We start from the raw sequence: 25007 nt of genomic DNA, 5'->3' as shown, positions 1-25007 counted from the left end.
CCAATGATGCTGTCAATTTCAAACAGCAATTTTGTGAGTTAGCATAGGAGTCATCCGCAGTAATATTAGTGGCTTTTCACAGAATATCAAGAATATAAGCCCGTGATATACATATATATATTTGTTTGTCTGTTAATGTTTCGCTACTGTTTGCAGCCCGTTATTTTTAAAGCGTTATTATAACACAGTCACAATGAGAGTAAAAATACTCAAACACCTGCTCATTTCATGTGGATTCCATTTAAGAAAGACAATGCTGGAGTTCATTTCTTTTTATTCAAAAAAAAGAAAGAAAAGAGAAGTAGAGCCTGGTTTATTTATACATGACAGCTATATGTACAGTTTATAAAATAAAAGACCAAAAAAAAAAAAAACCCCCAAAAATAGACCATCGCTGTTAATATCAAATTATCGATAAAGAGGGATTGTTTGGAAAGGCACGAGGGCTGGATGTAACGTTATGATAAGCGGGCTCATACACATTATAAGATTTATATTTTTTCCTTTCAAAATAAAATCCCAGCCTTGGTGCTTTCTTTTGAGGCACTGCTTATTGAGTCACTAACAAAAACAAAACATTTTTGTCCACATTAATTCAGCAGCATCAAGTATATTCGTGGTGGATGGGTTGGGGGTCTAATTTACAGTATTTTACAAATACACTTTTACACATACTGTACAATATACAGTAAAGCACATAAGTTATATATTGGGGGGGGGGCATTATAGACCAACCCTTAGGGGGTCATTCTTTGTTTCAGAAGGTGATCAGAAGTACTTTATTTTGGTCAGAAAGGACAATTACCTCATTTGCAAAACAACAAAACAATACATTAACATCAACAGCAAAAGTCGCTGAACTCTGTACATGCTAAAATACATCACTGTCTAAAACAGGAGGTGTGAGCAAACTCGTTACTATCCGGGGCAATTTTACTTGTGAACGGCTACCTTCATGATATACTCTGATGCAACAATCACAGCCATCCATCCATCCATCCATCCATCCTCTCTACCGTTTATCCTCACAAGGGCCGCAGGCGTGCTAGAGCCTATCCGAGCTATCTTTGGCGAAAGCAAGGGTACATCCTGAACTGGTTGCCAGCCATTCACAGGGCACATAAAAAAAAACATTTGGACACACATTCACACCTACCGGACAATTTAGAATCTCCACTTAACCTACACCGCATGTTTTTGGGATGTGGGAGAAAACGCACGCAGGCACGGGGAGAACAAGCAAACTCTACACAGGACGGGCCAGGATTTGAACCCCAGTCCTCAGAACTGTGAGGCCAAACCTCAACAGCTGTGCCAACGTGCCACGCAACGATCACATAAAATATTTACATTTACAAGGAAATTGCAATTTTCTGGGTGGGGGGGAAAGTAGTGTTGGGAAGCAGAGGGGAACGCCCTTTAAGAGAACACCCCAGAATATTTACCAGCATTCTTTTAACATAACATCAGAAAAGAATAAATTTTACACAAAGATATCAGAAAAGGTACTGAGATATGAAGTAAATTCCAACTAAGTCATGTTTTAAACAAAACAAGTTATAAATTCATGAGGAATGAAGTCATAGCATTGCAAGAATAAAGTTATATCAGCAAAAAAAACTACATCTAAATTTTACAAGCATGAAGTCATATCAGGGAGTCTTAATTTCACAGTCATAGTCGAAGTAATATTACCAGTCATAATGTAACATAAAAAAAGAGGAAAAAGTCAGTTTTACAAGAATTATTGAATTGAAAGTTAGATTTTAAAAATTCAACAATCATAATCTTACAATAATTTCCTATTATGTAAAAATCGAATTTTATGTAAATAAACCCCAAAAAGTACTAATCTGATGGGAATCAAACACAATAACAACAACAATGTAATATTAGCAGGAAAAAGCTGCAAGTTCAGGACAAAAATCTTAATGTTACAATATTGTTTTAATTGAATAAAATTAAAATTGTAACATAAGGAGTAAATGTTAAGTTATACAAAAACAGTACAACTATTCCGCTTACAGTATTACTTTCCCCTTGTGTTCGAGACAACAATCCCCCCCCCCCCAAAAAAAAAAAAAAAATATTCCCCATATAAAATGACATTTTTCTTGTAACTTAATTTACCTCCCAAACTTTTCTCCGGTAACTTTACAAACATGCTCCTCTAACACTCCAACTCGCTTGTTAATGTACTATTTCCTAATGTTAAAACTTGTCCATGTCGTTACGTGGGTCCATTTCATGGATTTCTAAATGCTTTACAAAACGCATGGTAGTGTAAAAAAAAAATAATAATGATGCATTGCTTATCAACTAATTGAGAAAGATGACTTTCAATTCAATCAGCACTAATGTGCACATTTAGTACAGTAAAGCTGTACTGTAGAAATATGAGACTTCATCTTCACTGACAAAGCTGCCAAGTTTGCATTGAAACTGAAACTTGGACGACGACAATATGTCTCCGGCGGTAACAAGAAGTGCTTTCTTTAGAAATGGCAGCCTGCACACTGAGCTCATCGAGTGCCCCTCACACTTGCACTGACTTCATTGAGTGTGGACAAAGGATGAATTTTGTAGAAAAAAAAAAGGGGGGGGGGGGAGTAACAACCACGGTGGAACCTCCCAAGTGTATTGACCGAGACTTGGGATGAAGTTTTGATTTTTCTTTAACCTTTGGGGAAACAAAAGCCAGTACCAGTGAAGAGGGAAAATGTTGATAACCACAATTCGTGAAATATCAATTGCAGGTACAATTCACTGTACCGTACTTGATAAACTCAGCAATACCAATTAAATGTTTGCTGTTGAAACTTGAAAGTCAACTAGCGTCAACATTCTATTGCTAAATTTATGTTAGAACTCCAGACTGAAAGTCGATCGAAGTGGGTCCACTGTACACTGTCAGCAAAAAGTTACATCTCAGGGTGAAAGGTTTATAATGGAACAATTCAAGAATTAACACGGAGAACTTGTGAGGTGTTGTGTATGCGACATCAACATGGATCGTGTGCCATTATTGACCTTCCAGCATTTGAATCCACGACACGTGGAGCTCGTACAGCTTGGCCACTACCCTGTTTACACGCACACGCATACACACACACACACATAAACAGCAGACACAAAGCAACAGGCCGGTGCAATAAATCAACTGGACGCACACAGAAAGTTGATGTCTTCCTGTGACACGTCAGAAGCTCGAGTCGACATCTCCTCTAAGGAGACAAGGAAGGAGGAGGATCACGTATGATGACAAAAAGAGCGATGCGACGACCGCTTGTGTGGCGAGAGCGGGCTACGTTGCTAACTACACCAACAGACTTCCCTACCAAAAAAAAAAAAAAATACAAAAAAAAAAACAAGATGCGTCACAGTGTCCCAGGCATCAAGTTATTACCAGCCTACGTGTCAAAAGAGGTAAAACATATGTGGCCTCATCTCCCTAAGGAGCAGCGTTCTATAGTTGGCGCGCTCCCACCAAACCGACTACCCCCCTCCCTCCCTTTCTCCGGGACCACGTAAGCAGCTATCAGGGGCTGCCGGCCTCCTCTACGTCGCTGTCGTTGGGGGCGCCCTTATAAATTGGGCTCTTAGACTGCAGCGCCGGCTCGTACCTGCGCGGGGACGAGCGGTTAGCACTGCTGTTCTTCATGCCGTACAAGAAGTAGATGGCGAAACCTGTGGGGACATTATCAGTGTATTTTCAAGATAGTGAACAATTTAAAAAAAAAAAAAAAAAAAAAGGGGGGGGGGCCCTACTACTCCCACTTATCAAACTAAGAAAAACAATTGATGTGCATTTAACACTGCATACTGTAGATTTTAAGTGCACTAGCTTAATGATAACAAATAAAGGGGGAAACACCAGAAACGGGAAAACAAATATAGCATCGGTGTTGCGGTGTACTACTTCAACTTATGAGTCTTTCAACAGGGAGGGAGGCCTTCAAACGTACCAATAACCATCCAGACGGTGAAACGGCACCAGGTGCCCTTGTCCAGCTGCATCATGAGGTAGATGTTGACGAAAACACTGAACAGAGGCAACCAAGGAAGCAGAGGAACCTAAAAAGGAGACCACAATAATTCAGTTACCAGTTACGTTGTTATAAAGTGCTGCAATGCAGAATTCAATCCAGACGTTCTGCAGAAAATGCACTACTCACAAGAAGCGAGGCATATTCATCTTATGGGTAAAATTTCAGGACAAACCAAAAGTGCACTCTTCGTAAAGGGGATAGGGACCAAGCCCTGTCACAAACAATTTAAATATGCGGCCAAGTGACTACAGTGGCACCTTGAGATACAGGTTTAATTTGTTCTGTGACCATGCTCGAAAGTCATATCATACTTTATGTATGTTAAAATTTAAAAAAAAAAAAAAAAAGACAGTTGAACTGCACTATTTCAATGGACATTGCCTTGCTCCTTCTGGTGTGGCTACCTCGGTCACATGGGGGCAGTATAATACAGACGTATACCTCCGTCTAGATCATTTTGTTTTTCTAAGCTTCCACTAGGAGTGGCATTAAACAGCTTTCTTTGGGGGAAAAAAAAGATCACTATTTGCCCAAGTGCTGTTAATAGTGAAGTGAGTCAAATTCACTGCCACAATAGAGCGCTCGTATCTTAAGGCCTCACTATATTGTTTTGTATACAGTTAACTGGGATGTTTTCAAATCCACTGGTGTGGACACAAGGTTTCGTAACCTGGAAAAACTGTTTTGAAAAATAAACATACATGATGTGGACACAAGTCCCATGACACTGTGTTGTAGTGACAGAATTGTGCATGCTGCTCAATGAGGTGTACAACAAAACAAAAAGAGAGAAGGCAGTACTTTACCTTGAAGGTCAGAGCCTCTTTGCTCTCAGGTTGCCTGCAGATGATGATTAGACAGCCGGCGCACAGCAGGGTCAAAATAATACAAACTGCCACTACAACTCCCTGGCCAGCCAGCAGATTCGGCAGAAAGTTAGCAAGGATGATGCACAGGATGGTGATAAGGATAGCTGCACGCAGATAATAATGAAGTTCATAAATGTCCGTCATACTTGTGTCGTCTTGCTCACTGCACTGTACTTACAGATGACGGCAGTGGTCACATAGACTATTTTCCCTGAGGTGTGCGTGGGGGTCTTTGCGCTGGGGGAGAAGAGCAGCTTGTAGGTGAAAACCTCACTGAGGGGCTTCTCCTCGCTCTCAGTGTACTCATCGCCGCTGTCCCCGTTGCTCACGGCCACCTTCTCGCCTTCCACCAGCTCCACCAGTTTCTCAGTCTGGCTGGATGAGGGCAACGTGCGGGGCTGGTACCTTTTACATTAAGGAAGAGTAGTTATTTAGGGAAGAGGTGGGAAAAAGTATTGCCCAATCCATTCCTTATTACGACCCACTGAGCATTTAAATGATATTTTTTTTTTTTTTGCAATCATTTAGTATTTTGCCCCATGCATTCTTAATTATTTGAGTGATTGTAAAAAGGTAAAAGTAGGAAATAAAATAAAAAATTGTGAATACATATTTACATTCATGTATCAAATAGCCCTCCATCAATTCATTTTCTTAGCCACTTACCCTCAGTACATATACAAGGGTTGCGGAGAGTGCTGGAGCCTATCCCAGCTGTCAACAGGCAGGAGGCAGCGTACATCTTGAACTGGTTGCCAGCCAATCGCAGAGCACATACAGACAAACAGCTGCACTCACGATCACACCTAGGGCCAATTTAGTGTCTCCAATTAATGCATGTTTGAGGGTTGTGGGAAGAAACCCAAGTGGCCGGAGAAAACCCACGGAGGCACGGGGAGAACATGCAAACTCCACATAGGCGAGTCCGGGACTGAACCCGGGACCTCAGAACTGTGACGACAACACTTTCCAGATAATCCACCGTCCTGCCCTGTATCAAATATTTGGTTTGTAAATTACAATAAGTAATAATGCATTTCAGATAGCACAATTATTAGAGAAAACAATGACATAATCCTTATTCAGTTAGTCTTTCAGGTTTCCTAAAAATGCAATGTTTCACAAATTCTGCCAAGGTTTGTAAACTTATAAGCAGATTTGTAATTAATTTATTGTAAATGATCAATTAGAAGGCAACTTTAATGCAAACACTTGATTGGGAAATAACAGACAAACAAATGACGCAAGCAACAAAATTTCTGCCGTGACTGAAACTTTAACCACCAATGGGCGGCTGCTGCCATGCAAGGAGCTGCCAGACACATTAAAATCAACACCATGAAAGCATGAAATCTTGATGCACAAAGAGTTGGAATCATTTACACTGGACTTTTTTTTGGTATGTTTTTTATCAATTATGAGGTTTTTACCTGAGGATGAGGACACAGATTGCTACCAGCGAATAGGCCAACAGCGTTCCAATGGACATGAGGTCGACCAGAGCACCGAGGTCAAACAGGAAGGCCATCAGAGCTGCAGAGGAAGTAGATTTTTTCAAGAGATCCCAATTTGGACCACAACAATTAGATGAGCTTTTATTATCAGTGGTCATTGTGAGGCAATTTACCTGCGACAATGCCAGAAGCTATGGTAGCCAGCAGAGGCGTCTTGGTGCGATTGTTCATCCTGGACAGTGCACGGAACAAGAGACCGTCCTCGGCCATGGCGTAGATGACCCGGGGCATGGGGAACATGGAGCCGAGGAGGCTGGGAGAATACGGCGAAACAGGTCGGTGCCATTCAAACGCTATCCAAACACGGCCGGCATGCGAGTTGCCGTCGTCCTCACCTGGTGGAGAGAGCGCAGAGCGAGCCCACAGCCACGATGTAGCGAGCTGGGGCCCAGCCTACGTGGGTGAAGGCCTCGGGCAGAGGGCTTTGGGTGTTCAGCTGGTAGTAGGGCATCATTAGGGTGAGCGCCGCAGACACACCGAAGTAGGCGAAAAAGCAGATGAGCAGGGAGGCCACGATGCCTATAGGAATGGAACGCATGGGATTCTTTGCCTCCTCACCTACAGAAGATGAAATAAAAGAATGCTGTGAATGAGGCGTTAAAACCAAGCAAATCTTTAGCCTAATAGCACAAGTGATTCAATTGTTTTTTTAAAACCTGTTTCTTAAAAGTAAAAAAAAAAAAAAAACAGCAAATTCAATAAACAAGGAGAGTCCAGTTGCCACTGTTCAACCTTTGCAGATTACCATGACCTGGATGAATGAGAAGCTACACAATCCCCAATTTTTTTTCTTTTTTTGCAAGGACATTGGCATTTTCTAGTAATATTGAGGCAGCAAGTCAAAAATGATTCAGGTTGCTGTGCTATTTGGCAAATGATACGAGATACATTTTTTCCTGTATACGAACGACAGAAAAAAGGATGCAAAGATGAAGGAATTCCCAGCATTACGTGGTTATGTTTGGATGGATTTGTTCAACCTTTTCAAGTTTTTTTTTTTTCGGCAATGTACTGTGTGTAAAGCCAATGCAGCCCTATGGGGGCACAAACCAGTGCAATCTGTAGGCCGGTCCCAAGCCCGGATAAATGCAGAGGGTTGCGTCAGGAAGGGCATACGGCGTAAAAACTGTGCCAAACAAATATGAGCGTTCATCTAAAGAATCCCATACCGGATCGGTCGTAGCCCGGGTTAACAACGCCCGCCCCCGGCACTGCTAACCTGCAGGGCGTCGGTGGAAATTCAGCTACTGTGGGTCAAAGACAAAGAAGAGGAGGAAACCGGATCCAGCGTCAGAAGAAAAAGGGAATGCACAGAGCCTACAACTGAGTGTAGGGACTTTGAATGTTGGGACTATGACAGGAAAAGCACAGGAGTTGGTTGACATGATGATTAGGAGAAAGGTTGATATTCTGTGCATCCAAGAGAGCAGGTGGAAAGGTAGTAAGGCTAGAAGTTTGGGAGCAGGGTTTAAATTATTCTACCACGGAGTAGATGGGAAGAGAAATGGAGTAGGGGTTATTTTAAAGGAAGAGCTGGCTAAGAATGTCTTGGAGGTGAAAAGAGTATCAGATCGAGTCATGAGACTAAAATTTGAAATTGAGGGTGTTATGTATAATGTGGTTAGCGGCTATGCACCACAGGTAGGATGTGACCAAGAGTTGAAAGAGAAATTCTGGAAGGAACTAGATGAAGTAGTTCTGAGCATCCCAGACAGCGAGAGAGTTGTGATTGGTGCAGATTGTAATGGACATATTGGTAAAGGAAACAGGGGCGATGAAGAAGTGATGGGTAAGTACGGCATCCAGGAAAGAACTTTGAAGGGCAGATGGCGGTGGACTTTGCAAAAAGGATGGAGATGGCTGTAGTGAACACTTATTTCCAGAAGAGGGAGGAACATATAGTGACCTACAAGAGCGGCGGTAGAACCACGCAGGTAGATTATATTTTGTGCAGACGATGTAATCTGAAGGAGGTTACTGACTGTAAATTAGTGGTAGGGGAGAGTGTAGCTCGACAGCATAGGATGGTAGTATGTAGGATGATTCTGGTGGTGGGTAGGAAGATTAAGAAGACAAAGGTAGAGCAGAGAACCATGTGGTGGAAGCTGAAAAAGGAAGAATGTTGTGCAGCCTTCCGGAAAGAGGTGAGACAGGCTCTCGATGGACAACCGAAGCTCCCGGAAGACTGGACGACAACAGCCAAGGTGATCAGAGAGACAGGCAGGAGAGTACTTGGTGTGTCATCTGGTAGGAAAGGGGAGAAGGAGACTTGGTGGTGGAACCCCAAAATACAGGGAGTCATACAAGGAAAGAGATTAGCGAAGAAGAAGTGGGATACTGAGAGGACTGAGGAGAGGCGAAAGGAGTACATCGAGATGCGACGTAGGGCAAAGGTAGAGGTGGCAAAGGCTAAACAAGAGGCATATGAAGACATGTACACCAGGTTGGACACGAAAGAAGGAGAAAAGGATCTCTACAGGTTGGCCAGACAGAGGGATAGAGATGGGAAGGATGTGCAGCAGGTCAGGGTGATTAAGGATAGAGATGGAAATGTGTTGACTGGTGCCGGTAGTGTACTAAATAGATGGAAAGAATACTTTGAGAAGTTGATGAATGAAGAAATGAGAGAGAAGGAAGAGTTGAAAAGGCAAGAGTGAAGGACCAGGAAGTGGAAATGATACTAAGGGGGAAGTCAGAAAGGCACTACAAAGGATGAAAACTGGAAAGGCAGTTGGTCCTGATGACATACTGGTAGAGGTATGGAAGCAATTTGGAGAGATGGCTGTGGAGTTTTTGACCAACTTATTCAACAGAATACTAGCGGGCGAAAGATGCCTGAAGAATGGAGGAAAAGTGTTCTAGTTCCCATTTTTAAGAACAAAGGGGATGTTCAGAGCTGTGGGAACTATAGAGGAATAAAGTTGATGAGCCACCACAATGAAGTTATGGGAAAGAGTAGTGGAGGCTAGACTCAGGACAGAAGTAAGTATCTCTGCGAGCAACAGTATGGTTTCATGCCTAGAAAGAGTACCACACAGATGCATTATTTGCCTTGAGGATGCTCGTGGAAAAGTACAGAGAAGGTCAGAAGGAGCTACATTGCGTCTTTGTGGATCTAGAGAAAGCCTATGACAGAGTACAAAGAGAGGAACTGTGGTACTGCATGCGTAAGTCTGGTGTGGCAGAGAAGTATGTTAAAATAGTACAGGACATGTATGATGGCAGCAGAACAATGGTGAGGTGTGCCTTAGGTGTGACAGAGGAATTTAAGGTGGAGGTGGGACTGCATCAGGGATCAGCTCTGACCCCCTTCCTGTTTGCAGTAGTAATGGATAGGCTGACAGATGAGGTTAGACTGGAATCCCTTGGACCATGATGTTCGCAGATGATATTGTCATATGCAGTGAAGCAGGGAGCACGCAGAGGAAACAATTGGAAAGATGGAGACATGCACTGGAAAGGAGAGGAATGAAGATTAGCCGAAGTATAAAACAGAATATATGTGCGTGAATGAGAAAAGTGGAGGGGGAAGAGTGAGGCAACAGGGAGAAGAGATAGCGAGGGTCGACGACTTCAAATATTTAGGGTCAACAATACAGAGCAATGGAGAGTGTGGCCAGGAAGTGAAGAAACGGGTCCAAGCAGGTTGGAACAGCTGGCGAAAGGTGTCTGGTGTGTTATGTGACAGAAGAGTGTCTGCTAGGATGAAGGGCAAAGTTTACAAAACAGTGGTGAGGCCGGCCATGATGTACGGATTAGAGACAGTTGCACTGAAGAAACCAGGAATCTGAACTGGAGGTGGCAGAAATGAAGATGTTGAGGTTCTCGCTTGGAGTGACCAGGTTGGATAGGATTAGAAATGAGCTCATTAGAGGGACAGCCAAAGCTGGATGTTTTGGAGACAAGATTCGAGAGAGCAGACTTCGATGGTTTGGACATGTTCAGAGGCGAGAGAGTGAGTATATTGGTAGAAGGATGCTGAGGATGGAGCTGCCAGGCAAAAGAGCGAGAGGAAGACCAAAGAGAAGGTTTATGGATGTGGTGAGGGAAGACATGAGGGCAGTTGGGGTTAGAGAGGAAGATGCAGGAGATAGCCTAAGATGGCAAAAGATGACACGCTGTGGCGCCCCCCAACGGGACAAGCCGAAAGGAAAAGAAGAAGACTGTGTGTAAAGCCAGCTGAAGTTGCGTAAGGAATACCAGAAACAGGTGCCCCCACCTCTGCCTCCTTCTGTACTTATATGAGGCCGCAAACCCAAAAGCACTTCGGCCTCTCATCAAAACAGGGGCAAAACATGTGTACACTAACTGGTAAACACACAGTCTAGTCCAATGAGAAGAGTGGAATTAAAAATGCCCACTTTTGGTTCATTGTTTGGCATTGTTTATTTTTGTATTCTACAAATATGTCAAAATTTAGCTTAATTTTTCATTTATTACAGGTATTCTGAGTTCATTTATCATTTTGTTGTATATTTTTTTAAACTACCTTTACTTTTTTCAATGTATAGTATATTTTACTATTTAATTTATGCCTTTCAAAACCCTTTTTTTTGTTTTTGTTTTCCTTTAACTGCGGATAAAATGCATTGATCTCAAAGACTGCTTAAACGCTGTGCTGTTGCTGTTTTGGTTAGCGACAGGTTAAATTGTCATAGCAGCTACTGGGTGCAGTTTAGTTTAGTTTCTTAGGATTGGTGGAAAAACTGTGATGTTTAAACGACTGAAAAAAAACGTACTTGTGGTAGCAATGCAGTCAAAGCCCACAAAGGCGTAGAAGCAGGTGGCGGCACCAGATAAGACCCCGGCAAGGCCAAACGGAGCAAAACCGCCTTTCCCAAATTCTTGCTCAACACTAAATGACGGAGAAAACCACAGTTGGCTTCACAATCAAAGGCTGGCAACAAGATGATTTAAGAGTGTAAATTACAGACTTGCTGGTGTTGGTGTGGTTTAGGAAACTGGTGTAGTTGTCCAGGGTGAGGTTCCAGTTAGCCGTGTCGCCCTTCACGAAACCAGAGATGATAACAAAGCCCAGGACAACCAAATTGATGCCGGTGAAGATCTTGTTGACCAGCGCCGACTCGCTCACGCCGAAGGCCAAGAGTCCTGAGGGCAGAGACAGACGAGGCTGTTCACACCTCATTTCCAACACATCATTTGTGGTGAGTGGGCCTAATGTCCTCTTTACACTCACGCGGTCGACAACACTCACATTGCATCACGTGACCTACCCATTGCTCCACACAGCACCTCAGCCTAACTTGCCGCATGCACGTCATACAAAGTCAGCTTTGTTTTTAAACAGGCACAGATCTTATAGTTTAATTTGTGAATAAATTGAGATGAGATCATTTAGCGTTAACAGAAATATTTTTGGTGGTGTGCAAATGAATAAGGAGTGCAGGTGGCGGAAATAAACACTACCTTATAGGATAAAAACTCGAGACATTTTTAACTAGTGTTATTCATATTTGAACTGTATACTCTAAACACGGCACTTAATCCTTTTTTAAGATTCGATTTTTATACATTCATACAATCTATTTTTGAGGAGCTGATAAAGGTGTCATTTGAGAGTGTTGCTTAACTACATTTTGCTAATGAATGTGAGCTTTGTTGAAAGTGAAAAATGATTATTTGTTGTTATCAGATGTGATTTATTGAAGTTTATTCAGAGCACTTTTTGCGAATGGAGTTAAGTGTTAGTTCGGACTGATAATCCAGGATACTGTTGAAAATGTAGTTAATCAAAAAAACAAATGCAACAAGTCAAGTCATTTGTAGAGCAGTTCATCACAAAGGAGTCTCAAAGGGCTTCAATGGCCCACAGTTGCCAATGATTGACAGCCCAACCAACTGCTAGCGATCACAAGATATCACTTCAAGCGTGATCGAGATAATTTTATTATAACCCTGGACTGACTCACCTGTGAGCAGGAGCACCAGAATGAGGGCAAACAGGTCAGGGTACTCTGCCAACACCTTGCCAGGCACTTTCATTGTCATGGAGGCTTTGAAAAAGAACGAGATCTTCTGCTCCACAAGGTTGTCAAAAGTGGAACTCCATGCACGAGCCACACTTGCAGTGCCTGCAACAAAATGGGAGTACAAAAAGTCAGTGAGGTGAACGAAAATTGCTTTACAATCAACCATATAGCTGGATAACCCACAATATAATGGAGTGAACATTACATGGATAAGGTTAAAGGACCTTTTCTTGAAGACTCACCAATCACATACGAAAGGATGAGGTTCCAGCCAGTGATGAAGGCCCAGATCTCTCCCACTGTCACGTAGCTGTAGAGGTATGCAGAGCCTGTCTTGGGCACGCGGGCTCCGAACTCAGCGTAGCAAAGGCCCGCCAACATGGAGGACAGGGCAGCTATGAGAAAGCAGAGGACGATGGCGGGTCCGGCCCTCTCGCGGGCCACCTCGCCGGCAAGGACGTAGACGCCGGCGCCCAGCGTGGAGCCCACCCCCAAGGCAATGAGGTCCAGGGTGGACAGGCAGCGGGCAAAGCGAGTTTCCTCGCCGGAGAAGTCCAGCGTGCGTCGACGCAGCAGCTTGTTGCCGAATTGGGACAGCTTGCTAACCATGTTTGCTGTGAAAACACGTGGGTGCAATGTGCCTTGATCCCTCTCGAGTGTAGCGGGTGGGTGTAATTGGCGTGAGGCGTGGAATCGAAGAAACTTTGCGCAGATGGCGAAGGTGAGGCAGTCGATGATTGGTCCGCCGGCGTGGGCGTGTTAGCTTGGGCGGACAGAAGAGGATAAGGCAGGTCTCAGTATTTTGCAGCCTGTGAAGAGCCAAGAAAGAAAACAAAAGTTCACTATTCAGGAACTGCCAAATGTTCTCTGTGCTTAGCAGCAGGGAGAGCAGATTACTGCATCCTTTCCATTCCAGCTGAAAGCTGTTGCTGCGGCTACTTGCACTCAGCTCCTTGCACTTTATTAACAACATTCCGTCCCCAAATTGCTCTCACCCACACCAGCAATTTGCCAAGTTTCACACATAAATTACATCCATCACATACTAAACAGTCAAACACACCAATACAAAATAAGAACACCCGCAAGGAGCTGCTGTAGGCAACAACACCCATGGTGTGAGCCTGGTTGAAATAGCCACTTGAACCTGAGTACAATTCACCTGTTTTCTTTTTTTTTTTCTTACTTTTGAAAATGGGATGTATGAATGTAAGGGGGAAAAAAATGAAATAATTAAAAATACATAGATGTAATGGGTGAAACAGTGGACGACTCGTTAGAGTGTCTGCTTCGCAGTTCTGAGGAACGGGGTTCAAATCCTGGCGCCACCTCTGTGGTGTTTGCCAGTTCTCCCTGTGCCTCCGTGGGTTTTCTCCAGGTCTCCTACATCCCAAAAACACGCATTGTAAGTTAATTGAAGACTCTAAATTGCTCACAGATGAGGTGAGTGCGAACTGTCGCTCGTTTCTATGTGCGTTGCGATTGCCCGTCAACCAGTTCAGGGTGTATCCTTCCTCCTGCCCAAAGATAGCTGGGATAGGCTCCGGCACACTCCTGCAACCCTTGTGAGGATAAGCGGCTAAACTAAAACTAAAAACTCAGCCAAGTTCATGGAAAAAAAATAAGGCGACCCAAAATTTCTGCCTCGAAAGTCCACTGGAACCAAAAGAAAAAAAAACATTTGTCTGAAACCATGTTTGCTCCACCGGAACCTGTATTTCATACAGACATTTATGGGAGATGGACGCAGTGCTAGGCTAATGAAACACTTGGCCAAACATGACAAAGGAGGACTGTTAGTCATTTTTAAGACACTTTATAATGTACATATATAACACGGGACCTGAATGGTCATGCTTTTTTTTTTTTTTACCTAAAATTGTGCACAAATACTAATTGCGATTTCTAACCATCATCACATTTAGCTGTATCGGATTACGTACTGTACACCAAATTCAGACCATAGTCAGTACCAACTTATGCAGTTTAAAGAATTTGATCATTGAAACTTATGATTTAAAAAAAAAAAAAATTCAATAGAATTGATTCTAAAAAGATTTTATTTGATCTGTTTTGGATCCTAATTGGATGGGTTCCAGAGAAGTTACTCATTCCACGTTTTTTTAGGAAATTCTAAAAATGGCAGCCACTTGTTGCATTGCTTATAGTTGATCATTTAATATAGCTCCCTCCTAGTTAGAAAATATAATGCCGCCGACAGCTCAGATACTGCATTTAAATTGATTGACTGACCAAACTGTGACACATTCATATCTGCTGATTAGCATGTCTGAATATGCTTATTTTATTTTAGAATATGTTTGTTATGGAGACGGTTGATTTTGGAGGCGATTGAAATGGTCTTTTTTTTTTTTTTTTAAAGAAATCAAATGACGTCACATTGATACCTAAAGGCAAACATCAAACATGAACACACATGACTGTACATAATTATGCTTAATACAATAAGTTTACATCTTTGCACTCTTTTACTGTGAGGCAAAGGACTGAAAGGGGCTACAGGGAAGTTTGGAAAGGATTAAGAATGTGTTTCACCAGACGACAAAGCGGTGTTGGTTGCGGCAACTCTGTCAGCCCACTGAGACATCCTGGCAGTACAGGACTACCCAGTGCTCATTCATCTTTGTCAAATAAACCCACAATAGTATTTTTTGGGTTAATAAAACAAAAACAAATGAAGGTAGGGGGCCTAAAAATCGGACAGTTTTGTTGTCTCAGTAGCTAGATATACAAATGAAGAGGGTCTGAGAAAACCAGACTCTGCAGGGAACACACCGTTTAATATCTGCAAACTACTATCAACAAAGGATAAGAAAACAACAGCAAGTAGCTGCCTGGGAAGAAGGCGGTTTAATATACAAATTGCATATTCAAACTATTAAAATACATTCCCTCATGTAAACCCCTGGAACAGTTGATAGTATTGCAGGTCAGTATTTAATTAGGCCAACCAAGTCAGGTTTTTGTGGGGTTTTAAAAAGAAAATGTCCTTGGATTGTGTGGATAGAAAAGTTTCTCCGAGAAGTGTCAAGGACACTAAAAGAACGCCTGCATAAAAATAACTCAAAAACACACATGCCCAACAGAGCAAGTCAGAACAACACGAGACCATGACGGATGCTGCATCCTTCTGTTTATCATATGGGGGCTCGCCAATCACCTGATGGGTCAACACGGAGATGACGTAGACTGACGTGGGGGCCCGGCCCACTGATGTGTACAATGAGCAGATGGCAAGCTAATGACCGCTTTGGTATTTTTCCAGCTGCGTTCAACACAAGCTCACAGCAGTGTGTAATTTGAGGCCTATGCGTCTGCATCCGGGTCGTGCGGTGTAAGAGCAGGTCTGTAGAGAAGTCCTCTGAGGAACATTCATCAAAAAAAATAAAAAAATAAAATAAAATAAACCTTTTGTAACGAGACAAGATTTCCACATATAGTGGCTAGGGGCGTTTATTTACTCAAGTGGAGTTGAAAAAGGTAAGGACTACAGTAATCCTCGGAATATTGAAAAGTCCACTATTGACAAATATACCCATTTGCTTTTTAATTTTTTGGAGGTATGGAACCAATACCCAGCAATTTGTGCAGTTTTTTTTTGCTGTTTCTGAAACGCCAAAGCCATGTCTAAATATGAAAATATTACAATCCAGTTTAGTGTCAAAGAAGTATGTGGAAATGATGCACCTGACTGAAAATATCTTTGTATGTCGGACAGGACCTGAGTTCAGCCTGGGTTGTTGATGGAAGTTACAAGAGAGGATGCTTTAAGATTTGTTTGAAATATTAAATTGTTTTGGGATCACAATTTGTAGCAGATTTACAGTCTATAACATGGAGTAAACCTCCACATTTTAATCCACATGGTACTGTTGTTGACTGCTCTTTTGGTTAGCAACAGAGTTCAAATCTGAAGAAGAGGTGTGGAATTTATCATCTTGGAAAAAGTGTTACTACCGTTTTTGAAGGTTTTTAATTGAGGGAGTGGGTATTTGTCAGAACTAGATGATGAACCCGCCAACTAATCAGAGCACTATTTGCAAAAATATGGCATAATGTATTACAGCGTATGTTCTGAAATTTGAATTTTACAATTCAAGACAACGGCTCAAAAGTAGGTTGACTGACATTCCCGTCGATCCTCTCAGTATATGCTCAGGATTTAGCAAGGTCCCTACTGTTCCACATTTAATAGATGGTTACAAATGTAGCCAATTTTAATTTGCAAACAAAACTAAAACCATGTGGTGAGAGGATTAATGGAAATAACTATAACCAAAAAAGAAGTGAGAATAATAAGAAGCCATAATAAATTGTATTGCATTTATTTAATTGTTGGCTACAGTCAAGTAGTGCATTCCATTTTACACATTTGAAAAAATATGCTTAATCAATTTATTTTATATGCAAAAAAAAAAAGTCATCTTAGAACATTAGTTAAAAGATAGGGACCCGCCAAAGCCTTTTATATGGCCATCCAAAAGCAAATAATGTTCGGCAACTTCTGTGATTTTTGTACTTGTACCCAAATTCCCAATTGTCATTATAATAAAACATTAAAAATTGAGATTAAACATTTATATGGTTTCCCTGTTCTAACAGCCCTCAGAGGGAAATCATAACTACAATTTGGGCCGAGGAAAAAAAAAAAAAAAAAAAAAAAAAAAAAAAAAAAGAGTTTGACGCCCCTGCCTTAGAATGAAGACGACAGCCACTTGATCACTTTGACCCACAAAGTTAATGGTTACTCAAAATAGTTTGAAAAGTTGTTGGAAAAGTAGTATAGTATTTTGCAGATAAGATCCCTTGAACTGCTGTATCTGAAGTTTAACCCCAAGACAAAATGGAGTGTAGTATGTAAATAAATACAGTCAAATATCAATCCTTAACTTTGAGAGTCTGTTAGCTTTTCAAATGTCTGATTTTATCATCACATGTCTTTCTGGGAAAAAAATGAAGCACACTCCAGTGTGGTGTAACTCCCTTTGAGTGCTTTGAGCTATTTACTGTCTGTTGTACTGTACTTGGCGGCACGGTGTTCTCCCCTTGCCTTTGTGGGGTTTCACTGGGTACTCCGGTTTCCTCTCACGTCCCCAAAACATGCATTGATTGGAGACTGTAAATTGCCCATGGGTGTGATGCGAGTGCGAAGGGCTGTTTGTTGCAATGTGTCCTGTGATTGGCTGGCAAATGGTTCAGGGTGTACTCGGCCTCCTGCTCGTAGATAGCTGGGATAGGCCCCAGCGCTCCCATGTCCATTGTGAGGAGAACCCGCTCAGGTAATGGATGAATGTACTGTACTCGCTGGTCAATTCACCTGCTCTTCACTGAACCATATTTATCCATAAGACCCCAACTTATCTTCATTCTCTGCTCACCTCCACACTCATCTTTCAGCAGCTTTATTAACCTCTTCGTTCCTAAAGTCCACACTATTGTTGGTTGATCTTCAATTCATATTTCTGCCCAAACAACTAGAGCACTGGACAAAATATTATATTATATATATATATAACTCAGCTAATTCATCCCAGTAACTTTGTTTTTAAAAAAAGTTACAGACGGCTACTGTATACGATCACTGCACCTGTTTTTAACATTTTATTCTCCATGTGCTATGGTGCAATATTATGTATTATGTATTACTGAACAACAGTTTACCTCATTGTACCATTTGTTGTCAATGCCCAATGCTTTTATATTGTTTTCTTTTATTCTGCTGCCTGTTGCCAGGTATGAATTGGAAATAAGAATCTCAATTACCTAACCTGGTTAAACAAACAAAACAAATAAATGAGCAGGCTTGCGTGTAATAAAGCCACAAAGGGATCACAAATCCCTTTTTTTTTTTTTTTCAGCAGTATACCAGTATACCGGACATTAATCATCACAAATGTTTCTATACAAAAGGCAACATTCTATTTAAAATCTGAAAACAATATACAGTACCAGACTAATCAAAGAGCACCCAGGCTCTTGCTTTCAAAGACAATATCCTGCCTAGAACGGCTACTGCCAAACAATGAAATGAAAGCGCAAAAGAACTACAAGATAATAAACACGAGCGACACACACACACACACACACACACACACACACACACACACACACACACCTCTCCAATTTGAGGGTGTCAATAAATTGACCGTGCTATCTTGTGATGTAAATCAACATAGGAATGGGAAGGAAAATGTATATAATGTATTTTATACAAGAAAAACTGAATGTGCTTCACATGATTAAAACCATTTAAAAACTAAGCACAAAAGACATTTAAAAGCAAAGTACAGAACAGGAAAATCTAAGTTACTAAAAACATACAACGCAAGAAATACTTTTTAAAGCACGATCATGCTCTAAAAAGGCTGAATTATAAGCATGGGGGGGTCTTTGATCTGGATAAAAAGACACTTGGCGCTGCAGTCTTACTTTGTGCGTAGACCAACAGGTAAATGGTGCGTCACCATGTTCGCTTTGAATTAGGTCTGCGATTAAGTCATTTTTTATAATTGATTAATCTGTAAATTTTTTAAATCAAGATTTTCAAATATCTATCCCATCCATCCATACATTTTCTTAGCTGCTTATCCTCAGAGGGGTCAGGAGGCAATCCCAGCTACATTAAACCAGGAGGTAGGGTTACACCCTGAACTGGTTGCCAGCCAATTGTAGGGCAAATACAAACAACCATTTACACTCACACCTACAGGCAATTTTGGAGTCTCCAATTAACATACCGGGTATGTTTTTGGAAGTTGGGAGGAAACCGGAGTGCCCGGAAAATACCCACACAGGGAAGGAGAGAACACGCAATCTCCCTTCATTCAAAAACAGGACGTTATTTTGAAATGCACAAACATAAATTGATGATGATTCAGTTCGTGGTTAAGCCCATTATGCCAAAAAATGTGGGAAAAAAAAAAAGGTGTACATTTTTTCCAAAGTAAAAGTTTGCAAATATTTTGTTGAAACACAAACGATAACCCGTCGTCTTTGTTATTCTATTTTTTTTTTATTTTGTGGTTTGTTATTATCATAAATGTAATAACTACATTTTACTACTCGGGATTTGGACAATTCTAGGTTAAAGAAGGTCCATAAACAATCAATTTTCAAAACTCACGAGAGATTAATTTGATAATTGATTTGTTGTTGATCATCGCGCCTCTAAGGTTGGACTCTGACTTGAGTCTGTAGATCTGTTTGTATTTTATGAGCTTTTCATTTATGTATTCAGGACCTAAACCATTTAGTGACTCATAGACCAAAAACAGAAATTATAGTCTTTAAAGTCTACTCTACCTTCTAGTCTAGTCTACTTGACATGGGAGCCAGGATACACCTTAGAATGAATAATATGCGCTAATCTCTCTTGCGGTATTTTCCTACTATAGAACCCCATTGCGCAAATTTGGCCACACCTTAGCCGCTAATCTTTTGTGGTTTTGTAATTTGCCATTATCCTCGTGTAAAGGGGAGCAGGTTGTGCCGAAATGTGCCTTTAGGAATGTCCCGCCTGGCAACATAAGCAATGGAACAACTTCCGCCATATAGCACATAAAAGACGTGCAGCCGAGAGGTGCCTTCCCTCATACCAATGATCTCAAGCATTCAGAAACCAAAACTTTCTCCTCCATAAATGACACCTTTTTACAATGTAGCAACAGGTGCAGTGGAATCTAAGAGGATTATCTGAAAAAGCAACAACAAACAACTTAACCTATTTACAGCAGGAATGCAGTTCCACAATCAATCCGCATTGTAAAATCCAAGTTTTATCATCAACCACAACATACATAATTGCATTCTTTAATAAATTTAACATTCAGATGTTCAACAATTCAAAATCATATAAAATGACATTTGAACTACACGTCTCAGCTGGTCCAGAGGTGAGGCAATGTGAACTCTGCTTGGAAGCACATACCTTGGGTGAAAAGTTTCCAATGTGGATAGATCACAAATTCTGCATTTTGACTTTGAGACAGCCTTCTATGAGGCTTTATTTCTTGTCGTCATACAAACAAATGGGAACATTATGCCACTCAGGTCATCTGGTTGCCAACTTAAACACACTCAACGCTATAAGGCGCCACAAAAAACTCTCTAAGAAAGTCCAAAAAAATATGGCAACCAAAGGGCTAAGTTAGCTGGAGTGACTGTCCCTTTGTACACTCGTGCCTCGCTGTTCACAGCCATGTTTTAGTGAAAGAAAAGCCATAGCATGTCAGCAAGGATACACTTTGAACTAGTACTTTTTAAAAATAAAAATAATAATAATATATATATATATATAAATCAATTCATTGCCTTACTGTTGGTGATCAAATACAGTCATGTTCCAACTTCCGGTACAAACATGTTTTACTTGGTTGTCATAGGAATTTGTGTCATAAACCGCGGACCAATTTCATCCATTTGTGATGCCTCCTGTAATGAAAAGTTTCCCCAAAGTTTAGGGTTGTGACCCAAAATGGGGTGCTGGCCAATTTACCGATGATGAAATTGTAGTAAAATTCTATCAATCACTAAGCAAGTCCACAAGTGTTTTTTTTCCCCATTCACATTTGTCGTAAAGTTATTAATTTATTTAATTAGTTAATTACAAATATGCTAAGAGTCACTGATGGTGTAGTGGTACACACACCTGCCTTTGGTGCGGGCAGCGTGGGACCGATTCCAGCTCAGTGATGGTGTTGATATGTGCCCTGTGACTGACTGGCAACACGTTCATGGTGTAGTCTGCCTTTCACCTGAAGCTAGCTGGGATAGGCTCTAGCTTTCCCGCAACCCTTGTGAGGAGAAGCGGCTTGGATAATGACATGACAAATATGCTCATCTATATTATAAAAATATGTTCATCTATTTATACCAGCAATGTATAGTGATGACAGAAGGAACAATGACCCTGTGCATCCACTCCATTCATGGTTCCGGTGAGTATATCGTCGTTTAAACAGGTGAGTATATCAGCTTGTCGTTGTTTAAACAGATCCCCATTTCACGCTGAATATGTCAGTTTGCAGGCACATTGAGACAAGATCACTATTACTTCAGCATTTATACTTTTTGTAATATCTTTGTTTGGTGGTGTTATTATACAATGCGCTCAAAAAGGTCGGGAATCACCGTTCTAACCAAAGACTGGACGATGCCATTTTTGGTACTGCAGGGATTGGTCTAATCCAAATGTAAGCAGTAGCCCAGAAGACATAACCGACCAATAAAAGTGCTAATGTGACTTTGCATAACCCTGGAAGGTGGATTAGTACATGGCTGGGTGTACGCACGCACACACAAAGTACTTCCAGCACCACCTTTGAGCTACAATGTATGTTTGTATGTGTACGGGACGCCATGGCTTACCATAAAGGCTCGCACTGTTTGCTTAAGGGCATGCTTGCCTTTGAACTTGCGTACGTGCGGACTGCTTGACTCGAACCGGACGACCCTTTAATTCAACTGCTTGGACCCAAGTACCGCTGCCAAAAAAAAAACAAAAAAAACAAAAGTGCACTCGCCGGGAGATGGAATGTGACAAAAGCTAGAATTCGTTCATTTTTCCCACGGGCAATCACCCAGAGAAAAAGTTACTTTCTTTTAGCAAAGGTGTCAACAGAGTAGCCAATCGTTGTTTGAAAACCTTGTCTCCCCACTTTTTGACTATTTTCAGTTTTAACATGAGATTTCTAAAGTTTTTTTCTGCAATTACTAATTGCCAAACAACCAATGAAATATTTAACGGAGATCTCCATAACCACAACTTCCCATACACACTGCATTCACGCACTTTCCGAAGATGGGATGATCTGCCTTAATTTTAACGAACCAATGAATGTAATGTTTTAGTGGACAAAGCAAACCAAACTCAGATATTTCACTTTCTAAATACCACCATAACGACCAACATTAAATGCAGTTACATAGCAGATATGATTATTGTTGATAAAAAAACAATGCACAAACTTTATCCCTAAAAAGTATTTGTATTTATTATTCTAAGCCACTATCACAGTATGCAGGGTTAGAACATTAATAATTAGCACTGTGCTTAAAAATGGGGAAAAAGTTCAGATTTTTTCTCCTACTCCTCCTTTTTCTTAAAGAGGAAGAAAAAGTTAGAAATCTTCCATTTTGAATTCAGTCTCAACACAGCCTTATTTGCAAAATACTACACTACTACAAGAGCTTACTTAACTGTACTCACTAACCATTAACTCCTCCGACGAGTGTGTGAGTCACAAAGAAAACAGAAACGAGCACAGATGAATGAATCCCTAATTAAAACACCAAAATGGCTACTGGCTGATCATCCAAGAGAATTTCCCGTACACTCAAGGTGTGGTGCACGTTCTTCCTGTTGCACCCCGAAACATAAATAAACAAAGTAAAAAGGTCCGTTTCAACTTCCCCTTGAATTACATCAAACATAAGCGACGAACCCTATACCATTTATAAAGCACGCACAGACACGCTTCATAACTGATGGACGTTTTTAAAAAAATGCACTCATTCAACAAACGATTCCATCTCGTCAAAATATGACGCGTATTTGCCTGTCACAAAGCTTTGGGCTGTGTGCGCTAAACACTTTGGCCAACTCCCCCCCGAGTGCATTGCTACACAATGAATCACTCAGGAACACGCAACTACCAAATGCGTTGCACCCCAATTCAAATCACTTAACACACATCGTCAAACATTGACTGGCCGTGTAAAAGGTGTTCATTTGGTGGATTTTATTGGGCTATCGGTCCGAGTACGCAAATCATCAGTTGGCTTTAACATCAATGAAGGCAAATCCCACACCCTTCACTTGACCACATCGAGACACCTGACACTGTGGTGGCGCTTGTTTACTAACGATTAGGTTCCATTCTGATCTTTTCTACTCAAATTGTCCAATAATTTCATAGTTTCAGTCCAAATATTGTGGCTGATGCAACACACGTGTAGTGCCCGACCGCTCCGACATGGCAAGAGTCACCGGAAGAATGAGCCACTTTAACGGCATGAAAATACTCCCGTAAAAAAAATGGAGTCATGTCAAACTAAATTGTTCGAGGGTTGAACAAAAGAAAATTTTACTTACGCTATTTAACGAGCCAGTGGGCAAGTTTGAAGCGTCTACCACCGACAGAAGAAATCGCAGCTAGCGACGTGGCTCCCTCCTCCGACGGTTCCGTATGTTGCTTTCACTGTTTACAATGACGGTCGTAATTTTCTACACTCACAATGAGCTACCACAGAAAACGCCCCAATTTGTCACACGAAAAGGATTGCTTGACTTTGAGTTTAATATTCATGAACAGGTGAAACCCCTGTTTTATTTTAAGTTTATTAATCATGGGAATGACATATCCTTGGTAACTCACAGCTACGCTCTTGGTGTTTCTCAAAACTGCGCGATTGTGTTCGTCAATCTTGTTTGAAAATGATGAAATCCTACAGTCCGTGCTGTCTTGTCTAATTTAACTACGTGTCGTAACAAAACAAAGAATAAAAACACAAGACTAAAATAACCTACGCGAGCTCCAATGTGCACTGAAACACCCAAAAATGGGATACATGCATGTAGGTATTACTTTAAATAACGCGATTGTTGTATCGCCTTTTCAAAAGCCTCTTCATTCTCTGACGTCAAACTGATTGCCCGCTCAAATTGGTATATAAAGCAACGAGGCGTACAAAAAGGAAAACGTTCAAAAACTTGAAAAAGTAAAACATTTATATTTATCGCTGCATTTTAATAATTAATTGCACTGACGATAGTCTGTTTCAAACAATTCGAGCGCCAGTTATGGGAGAGAAACACGAGTAGTAGGATTGCGTCAGTCGACTCACTTGACCGCCATAAATCGTGAGTTTCCAAAATCTCACCCCACCCCCAAAAGAGAAAATTTATTACATTGAAGGTCGTTTACCTTGAAAGCGCAGAGGAGGAGGGGGGAAATCAGAAGGTAACGCTTGATTGCGTGCTTCTGAAATATTTGGCTGAGTAGGTCCGTGCATGTGCTTTTGATGCACTTGTGGGGGTGTGTAAACAAAGTGGCGTCACGGGGCGGAGCTTTCCATTAATCGAGGGCAAAACGTATAAAGGAGACGTCAAGGTTCATTTTTTATAGGTGAAACTGAAATTTGAGTGATATGGTATAAGATATAATTAATTTGTCGAAGAAAGAGATGAAATGTGCGCGCTTTATGCCGTAGTAGCGACACCCATATAAGGAAATGAAGCAGCAGGCGCAGCTTCCGTATTTCAACGCTATCTTTAGTAGAGGATTCAACATTCTACTGTTGCTGATTACATGAACATAAAACGAAAACCAGACAAGCATTGTTTTATATATATCAGTGGTTAGAGCACTGGTTTGATAAACCAGGGGTTGTGGGTTCGTATCCCACTGGGGCCTCCACTCCCTGAGAAGGGTTGCGTCAGGAAGGGCATCCGGAGTAAAAATTGTGCCAAACATATGTGCGTTCATCTGAGATGACACGCTGTGGCGACCCCGAAAGGGACAAGCCGAAAGAAACTTACTTACTTTTATCGATGTAATGCACCCA

General features: G+C 41.3%; 1 protein-coding gene across 1 annotated transcript; it reads right to left on the bottom strand.

Annotated features, from left to right (window-relative positions):
- Positions 1-257: 257 nt before the first annotated feature.
- On the bottom strand, positions 258-23690 carry slc7a3a (solute carrier family 7 member 3a). The gene is made up of 12 exons (XM_061803738.1): positions 23536-23690; positions 12665-13231; positions 12363-12524; positions 11367-11541; positions 11172-11287; positions 6768-6990; positions 6546-6685; positions 6349-6451; positions 5097-5323; positions 4856-5022; positions 3966-4074; positions 258-3687 (listed from the first exon to the last, which is right to left on the bottom strand). Exons 2-12 carry the CDS (start codon positions 13029-13031, stop codon positions 3539-3541), a joined length of 1938 nt encoding a protein of 645 aa, XP_061659722.1. The 5' UTR covers positions 13032-13231; positions 23536-23690; the 3' UTR covers positions 258-3538.
- Between the last annotated feature and the right edge of the window lie 1317 nt (positions 23691-25007).

This window comes from Syngnathoides biaculeatus, chromosome 18 (assembly GCF_019802595.1).
Source record: "Syngnathoides biaculeatus isolate LvHL_M chromosome 18, ASM1980259v1, whole genome shotgun sequence".
NCBI lineage: Eukaryota > Metazoa > Chordata > Actinopteri > Syngnathiformes > Syngnathidae > Syngnathoides > Syngnathoides biaculeatus.
Note: the sequence above shows the minus strand (reverse complement) of the source record. Positions and strands in the feature narration are given on the sequence as shown.